Source organism: Pezoporus wallicus, unplaced genomic scaffold, assembly GCF_028554395.1.
Source record: "Pezoporus wallicus isolate ANWC-B61680 ecotype Strahan unplaced genomic scaffold, APGP_CSIRO_Pwel_v1 contig_4191, whole genome shotgun sequence".
Lineage (NCBI taxonomy): Eukaryota > Metazoa > Chordata > Aves > Psittaciformes > Psittacidae > Pezoporus > Pezoporus wallicus.
Genome location: NW_026641383.1, coordinates 644,980 through 657,930, shown reverse-complemented (window position 1 = coordinate 657,930; position 12,951 = coordinate 644,980). Strand labels below are relative to the sequence as shown.

Here is a 12,951-nt window from a genome sequence, read left to right as displayed (position 1 = left end):
GCTGCTCCACTTAGAGACCTAGAAGTGGATCTGATAACTCAAATCTTAATTTCCCCCAGGATTTGTTTCTCAAAGAAAGTGTGTATGTACTCACTCGGGAGCTGCTGTTTGAAGTCCTAGCTTTTGTTCTCTTGGGGAAGGAATCAGCAAGTGAAAAGTGGATGTGAAATTCCTTCCTGCACAGAAAGCTTGTATGTGCTGAAAATATGCTCATCGCTAGCCAAAGAATAACTTTTGATATATAAGTATTTAGAGTTCTTTAGAAGATGCAGTTGGTGTGAACGTATTCAGTGGCTTTCAGTCACATCAGAAGTCATTCAGTGGAAACTCCTGCTCAACACAGGCCTGACCTATGGCTGGTTGCTCAAGGCCATGTCCAAGGCTCTGGTTTCTTCTGTATTTGATTGCGCTCAGATTTGATCAATCAGTTTCTTGTGTCACAACTAGCATCTATTGCCTCTTAATCTTCCGCTGAGCCTGGCTCTGCTGTCTCTGCATCCTCCTATGAGGTAAGCTTTGCTGAGAAGTGATCTCTTCCCAGCATTTCCTCTTCCAGGATTAACAGACCTAGTTCTCTCAGCCTCATCTAGTACATCAAGTCCTCCACAAACACTCAAAAAACCAAAATCATAGCATAGAAACATTTCAATGAAGAGCAAAGTACTTAATACTGTAAGTTTGGAGTAGCAACGTGCAAGTTTCCTCTTGTACTAGAAAACTGACAGTCTGAAAGGCAGAGGGAAAAGCCAATGGCTACTTTTTTGCCTCCATATGCATATTTTCATATATCTACTATGAGATAACCAAAGCACCCTGCAAAGAGTGCAGACTGTACAAAGTAACACAATAATTAAACAATAGCTAATCACAGCAGGAGGGAAATTCCCAGAGATATAAAAACTGGAAAAACAGAAATATAAAGAATATCCACTATTTGAGAATTTGTAAGTAGCAGGATAGTAGTTAAATACAGTCAATGACCAGATGAAAGCTTTGCTGTTGAATTGCTTCACAGAAGCCTGGAGGAAATACAAAGCGCTTATAACTCATTAGAGGAGTCAAATGTAGATTCAAGTGTTAACTTGAGAAGTTAACTATGTGATGACATAGTCTACTGAGTACTGAGGTTAATTCTACAATTGCTTGCATACAGTAAGTGTTGTAAGCATCCCTTCACTAGAAGTGAGTTGTCTCCTGGAGAAGACTACTTTAAAGCAATCATTAAACCCCCCTAAAGAGCCAAATCATCCAGAATTTTTAAAGCTTCTTCCCTACATTATGTTCCTGCAGGTATGGCACAACACATACTGCACACAAGCAGGATCTGTCCTATCTAACTTACGGTTTTCAGTCACAGCACAGATGCAGACTCTTCTTACTTACCCTGTAGCCTTCTTAAACTGAGTAACAGTGTGCGCTGTAACCACCTCAAGACTTTTGTTTTAAAATAAGTCGTAGCATGGTAATGACTGGAATGGATTCCTTTGCTCCCAAAGTTCATGTTGAAATGAGATTTTACTTACCCTGTATTGTAACACCAGAAGGCAGTCATCACACTGGCAGCTTGCCTTACCTCCCTAATTTCTGCACAAGTTCCAAACTGTCATGAAAAGAGAGAAGTATGAAATTTTCTTATCATTTCTCCACAGCTAAACTCCAACTGGTTCAGAGGAATGAGAAAAACAGTGGAAAAATACAGTATATACACTCCTTACCTATTCCCAAGACTGCAAGAACAAATAAGTTCTAGCAACAGCTGTTTCATAAACATTCAAGGCATTTACCGTGTTGTCTCCAGCTGGCCTGTGCTGCAGCAGGTACTCTGATTTTCTGAAATGCTCATTTTCCTTTTCAGCTATTTATGTATAGCAAGTCATTGCTGCAGTACTGTCACTGTAGTTAATTGCTACAGTAATGTTCTGAGAGCAGACTTATTCTTAATGATAAGCTTATTGCTGCTTGCTGATTTATTTTATATTCTACTTGATAAATCCTCACAGAAACCATTCAATGTCCTTTGAATTCAGTTCAAGCTTTTTTTTTTCTTTTGGTCCAGATAGTTCTATTTTTGAATCCTCATTTAATGACAACAAACAAAAAAAAGGGAAATGAGATAACTCCAGATCTGACAGACCCAAGATTTATGTTAGTACAAGGCAGAAACACTTATATTGGAACAGGACTGACAACTTAACATTGACATTACGTGTATTAGGTGCTTAGAAAACAAACAAAACAGGTAGTAGTACCTCTTAAGAAATTCCCAGAACAAGAAGCCTAAAATCTCTTCAGTCTACATAAGGTGGGTTACTATAGGCAGGAGTCTAGAAAAATTGCAGCAACATTCACCTGCATGTTTGCAAAGGAATTATTACAGTACAATGTATTTGAACCTTCCTGAAGTTAAAGGCTGCACCCAGGAGAATTCTCAAGCAAGTATATTAACTTCACTTGGTCTTAATCAAGTGAGTCCTTGCCTCCTGGGACCAAGGGCTTTGAAGCTACAATGAAATTAATACTGAGCTACAGTACCAACACTGCTTTTGAACTGTAGGGCTGGAGTACAAATCTGCCTTGAGGCTTTTTGTCTGATGTTGACATAAAGCAATTTTGCCTGGAAAAAAAAAACAATGGAAGTGCTAGTCATCAATAAAGCTTCTTAAAACCAGTTTCCCTTGGTTTGTTAAAATAGGTCTTCAGTGGTTTTTATGTTGTACTATCAAATCCCGCTAGTTACACAACCAAAACATGCAAATAAAGCACAACAAACTACTCTTAGCCATTACATGATTAAGCATCTTTTAATATTTCTATTGACAAACATTGTAAGCATAACCAGAGTGAACAGTATATACTTGGAGTCTGTTCAGTGACAGATGAGTCGCTGAACTACTGGTTCAAGGAGAACTACTGGCATTCTAATTTAATTTTCAGTTGAGCCATAGGATGCTGAAGTGATCACAGACTAAGATGTGTTCCAATAGTGCCAATTTCTAATCAAAACTTGGATTGTGCGTTAGAAGCCAAGGCCGAGGCAAACAATTATTCTGTATCATACAGAGAAAGCAACTAGTATTGAACAGAAAAAGTTTGGTCAACAAACTAGTTTTACTTCTTTAATAACCTTTTGCTAATAACTCAACAGGCACAACAGTACCAGTAAGCATAAGGACTTTAAAATGCACGATTGCCACAGACAGTTGACTTGAATACAGTAATAGTGTTTGGTAGCAGACTTAGAGACGACTTTTAGATTCTCCCACTCTGAAATCATTTTGTATTTCTTCAGGATCTAGTCATGCACTGGAGAGGAATTCCACAGCAGTCTCCTTCTCTTCAGTTAACTCCTTAGCAGTTACTTCCATCTTCTCACGAGAAAAATCATTGATAGGAAGACCCTCAACAAACTTCCAGGTCTTGTCCTGTTTGAAAACAAAGAAGTAAGAAGCCCCTCCATATAAGAACAAGCGTCTTTCAGTCTGCATGAAGGAAACTTTGCAGCATAAGAAACAGAGTTTACTGCCTTAAAAACTACATCAGGCAGAAGTTAATTCTGAGTTCAGATGAAGAATGCAACCAACACCAGCTAGTCAGGTCAGAGACTACTTACCAGTATTTATTTGACAACTACTACACAATGATTAATAGTGGTCCCCTCTGTGAAAGGCTGCTAAAACCCCCATGTCCCAGTAACTGCAGTCCCAGACTAAAAACACTGCTGTCAACAAGCTCATATGACAGTTTAGCTAGGTCTTGCAGAAGGTACTTGCATTTAAATACAGTCTTGTTACCTTGATCACAACAGGGAATGAATATAGCAAGTCTTCAGGAACACCATAAGAATTGCCATCAGAAATGACTCCCATGGAAACAAATTCTCCCTGAAACCAGAAAAGTAAGAGATAAATACATTTTTCACTGCTAGAAGCAAAATCTTCATTTTCAATCTACTGCAACTCCTATGACACTTTATTCCAGAAAAAAGGCAGATTCTTCCCCCTCTGAACATACATACACACTTGAGGTCAAAGACACAGGTGTGTAATCAAAGCATTAAGCAAACAAGCACTTACTCAAAAGCAACATCTTACCGCTGGAGTGCCAAACCAGATGTCCCTCACATGATCACAGATAGCTTTGGCAGCTGACATCGCACTGGACAGCTTCCTAGCCTTAATAACAGCTGCTCCACGTTGCTGAACAGTCTACAATTCAGAAAAAAAAACAACAAATAAATTGTACAACAACAAAATCATGACTTTAGATAAACATTGTTAGTAAATGCCATGAGGAAAGACCACCTCATATCATTATTTGATTTCATCAATCAAGATATAGTTTTATCACTAAATGAACATGGCACACAATCCAGAAATACAATCTAGAAGAGTTTTGCCAAGATAAGAACATAATGGACTATTTTAGAGGCTGGTTCATTTCTCAGTACCTGCTTTACAGCTAGCAGCCCGCTGATTTCTCTTATACCAACCAGATGTTTCAAGCTTTTACCACCAAGACACTTCATTTACATTGACAGCACAGATGTCTTAGAGCAATACTGGCAATGAAGGTTTTTTGCTGAATACCAACATGAACTACTTGCTGCTCTTATTGAACTACTTGCTGCATTAAGATCCACAAAATCTCCTTATCTTAGACAAAGCATTTTATCATAAACCAACATTACAATGTACCTAAAAGGCCAAACTAGTATCATGCCTCAGCCACGTAAAGTAGAGCAGGATCAAGGACAGGCTTCTGCTTACACTGGTTCGTGAACTGTGGTTGCTAGCATACAATCATTTATTCTGCAGCAAAAAAGCATGAACTGGAACAAGCTACTATATCCAAAACCAACATAGGGAAGAGCACGATCATATGACAAAACACATCCTCAGTCCCAAGCTGAGGTTGCCTTGGCTAAGTTAAGAGTTCCTGTACCTGGCTGTCAGCATGCTAGTGGCATTACAATACCAAGCAAAGTACAGCTATTTGGGAGTCATGTTCACCAACAGCTTTAGTAATAGAATCATAGTTAGGGTTGGAAAGGACCTTAAGATCATCTAGCTCCAACACCCCTGCCGTGGGCAGGGACAACTTACACTAAGCCATATCACCCAAGGCCTCGTCCAACCTGGTCTTGAACACTGCCTTGAACTTGAACACTGCTGTCTTGTTTTATATTGCATTTAGGTAGCCTGTGCTCTTGATCAATTAATACCTTTATTTTGTTTTACTACCCTACATTACTATTATTACCCTACAATAATGCACCTTCATGTGTTTCTAGATTTTTCACATTACTTTTTAGAAATGCTAGTGACAAGACCAAAGATATAGATTTGGAAAGTATGTGTGCATGTGCACACGTACGCACATGCCGCGGGAGAGCTGCTGGGCTTTTTTTGGTGGGAGGGGAGCAGCAAACAGAAGATTACCCCACTTCATCTGCAAAGCTGCCCAAAAAAGTCACCATAGTGAAATATCAGTGGTGCCTGTATGTCAGATGAGCTGCACCTGAGCTATGATCAAAACTTTTTCTTGAATCACTTCAGCACTCCAAATGTATTTTTCTAGTAGCATTTACATAGGTCTTCATAATGCCTTAAATTTTTCAAAAGCAAATAACTGATAGAGACAAGCTATCTGAAGATGACTAGTGAGACAGAAAGAGCTCTTCACCAAGTCAATCAGTCTCATAGTTTCCAGTTTCATATGAGGCTAGGAGAAACCAGAAGCAAATTTAAAAATGAAACAAAACAAGCCCAATTCTTACCAGGATAAAGTCTCCCTTCAGCCAGCTGTCATCTTTTATAGCTTCATAAACTCCAACTTCCTTTCCTTTCACGTTTACCTTTGCATGGTTAACATCTGGATATTGAGTGGAGGAGTGGTTGCCCCAGATGATGACGTTCTTCACATCATTAGCAGTCACACCAAGTTTCAGAGCAATCTATTTGGGAATTAAAGATATCCATTGTATTAACTTCAGCTTCTCAAGTCACAAGCTGCTTTGAAAGCATTGCTCTGTTTGTATTTTGCAGGGACAATAGAAAGCCTTCTACTTTGGATAGGCCCTTTTTACCTGAGACTTAGCTCTGTTGTGATCCAAACGAGTTAAGCAGCTGAAGTTTTCCTTTGGTATTGATGGGGCTGACTTTGATGCAATCAGGCAGTTGGTATTTGCTGGATTCCCAACTACCACAACCTAAAAGCAAAAAAGGGTAAAGAGACTGTGGAAAGATGAAGAAGCTGTTTCTGCAAAACAGCTCCATCATTAGAAATACATGGATTTCCCTTCAAAGAAGCTATCATAAAGTTAAATTTTCTAAATATCTTGGTTGTCCTCAACAAGATTCTTTTACACGTGCATTGTTCATAGTCACTGAGACTTCTGTAACTGCACAGAAGAATATTTTCTAGCTAGGTATTTTCTTTATAATTTGACATTCATACATGAAAGAGAACAAGACTTCTAGGGTGATCTGCACACTGACCCACAGCCTCACTGCAAACCTCATGTTAATAGATAGAGGGAAAGCCAGATACGTACACACTAGTTAGCCCACAGTGAATTCTCCATCACCTTTTAAATGCTTTCAAGATTGGCTGCCACTGCTTTATATAATTGCTTTATAATTAAGAAATCCAGAACAGTTACTTATCTTAGTGTTCATAGGCAGTTAGAAGTAAAATACTGCCTGAATTTAGATCGATTTCTTAGTATGGAAAACTGATTTTTATTCATCCTTCATTTACTAATGTGCCTCCAATGATTAATGTCAAGCTCCATATACACTCAATCACACACAATAATCTGCAAACCTCCCTTTGTATTTCCCCTTTTGAAAGGGTTCAGTAAATTTTCCATTACTCTGCATAGTTATATTGATAGTTTTTATTCCTACTGTATAAAGAAGCAAACAAGTCTTTAGAAGCAGTAGGAAGTTCATCAGCAGAGGAAGTAGACATTAAAAAAAAATCAGTTACAAAGCACAGTTGGAATCTGGTCCTGAGATTAAGAGCAGTAGGAGAGCAGCCACATGATCCCATTAACTTTGCTGAAGGAATCTGAGAGAGAACAATTAAAAGCTTCCAACGCTCCAAAGACCAAGACAAAAACAACCTAAATAAAGCCGATTTTTTTGTGCAACTGTAATTCCATATTGATACTGAAGTTAAGGGTCATTATGTTGAAGCCATAGATGGATATGAAGTAGGCAGCTGCATGTAGATAACCTTGTTCTCCCAGAGAAGAGAGGTACTCAGTAGAACACTGCTTTTTAACCTTTTTATGTAATTTTGGTGAGGTTTTTTAAAATTAGTGATAACCAGTTCAGAGTATGTGTGGAATACAGCAATACAATGTAAGACCACACAAATTTCACCAAACAAATTAAGGACCAAACTGTCTACCTATTCAACATACTGTATCTCATCTAACCTGACTGTGGTTTATTTTCCAGGGCTTAAGGAAAGGAAAGCCTGCACTGAATAGGGTTCTGCTTACACAGTATCATTCTACAACATATTTAGATCTCTACATAACTCAACAGAAGGATAAATTTTTAAATTCAGTTTCTATATTCACCTTAACAGTCTTTTTGGCATACTTGTCCAAGGCTGCACCCTGAGACTTGAAAATTTTCACATTCGCTTTGAGTAAATCCTTCCTCTCCATGCCCTCTCTCCTTGGCATGGAGCCAACTAGAATTGCTATGTCAAGGTCTTTGAATGCAACTTCCTCCTTGTCTGTTGGAATGACCTCTAAAAAAAAAAAAAGGGGGGGGGGGGAATAAATCTAAGTCAGATAAATACTCATGGCAAAGTGTTAATGGGAATATTCTTTGGTTCATAAATAGTATATAACCTGATCCGACAACACCACCACCTTCCCATTCCAAAAATACAAGTATATTCGTTTGGTCCTAATCCATAGATTAAATACTTGCCAGTAAATGGTTTATATATACAAACATATATCTAAAGCTTTATATAGAAATTCTGAAAATGCAGGAGAAACCTATGTAAGAAAGATACCTTTTACGTGTCTCTATCAAATTTATATACACATATGTACATAGAATCATAGAATAGTTAGGGTTGGAAAGGACCTTAAGATCATCTAGTTCCAACCCCCCCCTGCCATGGGCAAGGACACCTCACATTAAATCATGCTTCGCCCAATCTGGCCTTGAACACCGCCAGTGATGGAGCATTCAAGGCTGTTCTTCACGTTTACAAAAAATTTTCAGTGACAAGTACCAACCCAAATGAAATTTTCATCTCCTTTTAATTCAAAACAAAGAAGGTTTGATTTTTAGAAGAGGTCATAGCTACACGTTTGGTTGGTTGTTGTTTTTTTTTTCTTACGTACTGTAATAATTACAGTAGCATCTTCCACAAAATAGAAAACTAAGAAAGGATCATGTAATATTTTCTTCTGCTTAACTTCCTGACAGCTACAGAAACCCAAAAATGCAACAGTTGTGCTAGAGCATCTTATAGGTATAAGAAAAATTTCTTTTGGTTACCTCTTAGCAGCGGCAGAGCACAATCCTGCAGCTCCATCACTACACCTTCCAATACAGTCATCATGGGGGTGATATCCAGCAGCACAAGAACAAGAGGCTGTGAAGAAAAGAACGGTTTAGTCCAAGTTAGGTGTAACATGATTTGAAAATTAATTTGTTTTGTTATCTACAAGAAACTGCAAGACTTAAAATCTGTTTACAGAAAACTGAAGAACTCCAGCATGACCAGTAGCTGAAAGACTCCATAAAAGAGAAGGGCTGAATTCATTTTTCCCACTTAAAAGAATAAACTACTTGCATATTGGTAAATCATTCTGAGTATCTAGAAGAAAACAAGTCTCAGAGGCTGCAGCTGTGACATCAGCTTATTCATTGCTCCTATGAAAATAAGCTGAGAGTTGGGCTTGCTCAGTCTAGACAGAGAAGGCTCCAGGGAGATCTTATAGCAGCCTTCCAATACCTAAAGGGGCCCACAAGAAATCTGGAGAGGAACATGTAGTGACAGGACAAGGGGGAATGGCTTTAAGCTGACATTAGGAAGAAATTATTTACTATGAGGGTGGTGAGGCCCTGGCACAGGTTGCCCAGAGAAACTGTGGCTGCCCCATCCCTGGCAGTGTTCAAGGCCAGGTTTGACGGGCCTTTGAGCAACCTGGTCTAGTTGAAGATGGCCCTGGCAGGGGGATTGGGACCAGATGATCTTTAATGTCCCTTCCAACCCAAACCATTCTATGATTACTATGCAGCAGAAATAAGTGACAACTCAGCGTAAGACTTACCTGATCTTTGCCAAACACATCTCCCTTGGCAATGCTGTAGAGCAGCGAGTAGGCAATCTGCCCAGCAGCACCAGTTACCAGGACTCTGACAGGTTCACCCTGCAAGAAAATTCCAGAGACTTACCCACAGCCACACAGTGCAACCTCACACCATCCCAGAGTGGTAAATTTTAACAGTTACTACAGAAAAAAAGTTATTTAACCTGAATGAAAGCATGTGCCTAAATATGGATCAGGTGCAGCTCCTGAGATCATACTTCTGTTCTGGTAGAACAACCAGCAGTTTCTCTACTTGCTTTTACAGAAAGAGACCAAAAATATCCTTAAGAACTTCCCCTGGAAAAGCTTGCAAAATGCCAGGAATAACAACCTTATTTGAAAAAACTTTAAACAATGCTGCCTTTTTAACATAAGGCATTACAATATGCACCCACTTGTACTAACTTACTACAGAAATTTTACAAACTGACACTTCACCAGTTTTTGGATTCTGTTACTTTTGAGGGCTGTTTCTGGTAAGCAGTTTGAATACTTTCTTGCAACCAAAGACTTACTGAATGCCAGAAACCAAGTAATCTAGTGGACTTAATGTACTGCCTCACTAAACTGTTACACAGCAATTTAACCAATCCAAAGACAAAAGCTACATTATGGACAAATACAGACACTAATATCCGTAATACAGCTGTCCATTGTCAAACTGACCCAAAACTCCTAAAGACCGCGGAGAAGACTGCCAACATGTTGCTATATTGCAAATGGGGTGGGGGTGGGAATTGTCTTACCCTATAGCAAACCTCCATTCTGTTAATCAGAAACAGGATAAAGGGAAATCCAAAGGTTATTTCATATTGAAAATATGTAAAGTTGAGAGAGTTGAGGTTGTTCAACCTGGAGAATAGAAGGCTCCATGGTGACCTTATAATAGCTTTTCAGTACTTAAAGGGGGCTTCTAAAAAAGATGGGGGTGAACTTTTTAGTAGGCCTGTTGCAGTAGGACATGGCATAATCATTTTGAACTGAAAAAGGGTAGATTTGAACAGGACAGAAGGAAAACAATGAGGGTGGTGAAACACTGGAACAGGCTGCCCAGACAGGTGGTAGATGTCCCATTCCCGGAAACACTCAAGGTCAAGCTGGACAAGCCTCTGAGCAACCTGATCTAGTTGAAGATGTCCCTGCTCATTGCAGGAGGGGTTGGACTAGATGACCTTCAAAGGTTCCTTCCAACTGAAACCATCCTATGGAAAGGAAAAATATGCCAAAGGACGTTCATAACCCAGTATTTTGTAAGCCTGTTTTCTGTGTCTCCCTTTTCTCCTACAGGCAACAGGAAAGGAACAAGCAGGCTCTGACCAGACTGCTGGAATGCCAAGCCTACTTTTTCAAATAATTAAAAGCTGGTAATTTGTGTTATGGACAAAACACCTTCCACGTTCAATTATGTCTGAAGTGATTTAATTGCATACTGGGCTGCATAATGCAAAGCACAGCTTGCAGAGCAAATGCTGTCATTTCACTTGGCGCTGGCAAGGCTGCACATAGAATACTGAGCCCAGTTTTGGGACCCCAAGTTCATGTCCTGTAAGATGAGGCTGAGAGCATTAGGCCATTGTCTGGAGAGGGAGAGGATAAGGGGTGATTTAACAGCAGCCTATTATAGCTTCAAGGAATTTTACAAAAATAATGCTGCCAAACACCTCAGTAGTGGCAGATAGTACAACAGGGGGCAATGGCTACAAAAGCTAAAAACTCTCCATGAGGGCAGTACTGCTGCACTGCAACAGGGTACACAGAGAGTCTGTGCAACCTTCACCCTTAGTGGTTTTCAAGACCCATATAAAAAAATGTATATGACACAATTCAGCAGGGCAAAAGCCCTTTTATAGGGCTGCGCTGCACAACCTCCAGGCTCAGAAAAAGAGAGGTGAGACTGGATGACCTCTAGAGATCCCTTCCAACTGACATTCCTGTCATCGATATTTATAGGAAAACCATTTTGGGATTTGGGTGTATTCTCTCTGCAGAAGTGACCAGCCAAGCACAGCCACATCACACTAGCATTAGATAACTGTAAAAATGAGGCCACCCACCCCATTTTTCCACGTGCTGGATAAACTAAGAGCCTAAGTGATGAAGTTAAAATACTGAACTTGCAGATTTATACCTCGAGATGATTTTGCCTCCATCATGGGAAGGACACTTTAAATATTTGGTTAAATGGCTACTGTTTGTGGTGTTGTGCTGCATTATTTAATTTTGAACCTCACTGTGAGTCTCATCTCTCAAACCTCGTCAAACTCCATGAGGAGGAAGAATGAGAGCAAATGACAGATTCTTGCTGGTTTAAGATCTCAAAACTAGTTTTGGTACACCATTCTTGAGTAGGGAAGTCATACCCTTCAAATGTACCATAGTGTCTGAATGATGGCGGGCAGCACAGATTAAGAAGTGGGTCAGATTTTAAAGGCAGTTTTTCATCATGTTTTTAAGGAGAAGCATCATTTCGTTAACATAAAGGGCACAATGAATGCTTTTTTAAGGCAGCCAATCATATTAGTCAAGAAAATAAATGCTAGAAAGTTACTGTGCTGCAAAATCTTGCTGCTCCAGAACTCACACAGGTAACACTAGAATGCACTTGCTTTAAATTACATGGTATTTTGGATTGATTTCTGAATTGGCAGTAACATGCGCAAAGATTTTAAGAAGTTAGGCTTTGTCCCTTCCAACTGGTAAGCCTAACTGAAGTAGTGCCACAGAGCGGGGAGTAGTCAACACGAATTTTCTCCACAATATGCACTTTATGTGCTAATTTTATTTAAATATAAAAAAATGTCAATCTATCCGCAAGCATTATAGTGTGTATTTAGTAAACAGGAGAGGGAAGGAGTGGAAAATAACCACAAGAGGTAGGACCACTTTTTTTTAACCAAGACAGACTTAACATTTAGCCTTGTTTAGAAACAAAGTAAAACACCTTCAGCCATGACTCTGCTTCACCCTCTCAAGAAAATTATGTTATTATGTTTGCTTACTACCATACTTCCTGCTCTCCCCCCATTTGGGGCTGGAGAAGGAAGGAAGAAATATCAGCTCAAAAAAGGTAGGAGTACTACCTACTTGTTTTTTCTCTCCAAACCTTCAGTACATTGTATTCACATACAAGCTTCACTCAATCCCCCGCACTAATTGCAAGGAATTAGGATCAAATCAACTTTTATGCACTCTCTTGATTCCAGAGCTAGATCAACAAGCCAAGAATGCTGTGCTTCTTGCAAAATACAGTTAACTCTCCCCAGAAAACTTACATCACATGTAAAAATTGGTATAACTGAGCATCTAAGGCTACTTTTGGAGGCTGGATGTTCAGAGAAATTAGTAGCTCCCCAGTGGAAGTTGTAGGCTATACACAATCACATTCAGGCACTTTAATCTGTGACTTGGCTCCTGCACAAAGCTTCAATGAGAATACTTTCACACTGTGGTAACTAGAGGTGACCTTTACTCACTCTCAGGTATAAAAGAAGCAGAGGACAAAATATGACATTTAACTGAACTATTTAGTTTCAAACACTTCCCCACTTCACATACAGTTGATGTATAACTAAAAAGTTTCAGGAAACTCAAAAGCAGTA

General features: G+C 39.3%; 1 protein-coding gene across 1 annotated transcript; it reads right to left on the bottom strand.

Annotated features, from left to right (window-relative positions):
- Positions 1-2,782: 2,782 nt before the first annotated feature.
- MDH1 (malate dehydrogenase 1) lies at positions 2,783-9,467 on the bottom strand. Its single transcript, XM_057423408.1, has 8 exons — positions 9,314-9,467; positions 8,535-8,631; positions 7,592-7,767; positions 6,086-6,208; positions 5,777-5,953; positions 4,092-4,205; positions 3,792-3,881; positions 2,783-3,422 (listed from the first exon to the last, which is right to left on the bottom strand). Exons 2-8 carry the CDS (start codon positions 8,596-8,598, stop codon positions 3,297-3,299), a joined length of 870 nt encoding a protein of 289 aa, XP_057279391.1. The 5' UTR covers positions 8,599-8,631; positions 9,314-9,467; the 3' UTR covers positions 2,783-3,296.
- Between the last annotated feature and the right edge of the window lie 3,484 nt (positions 9,468-12,951).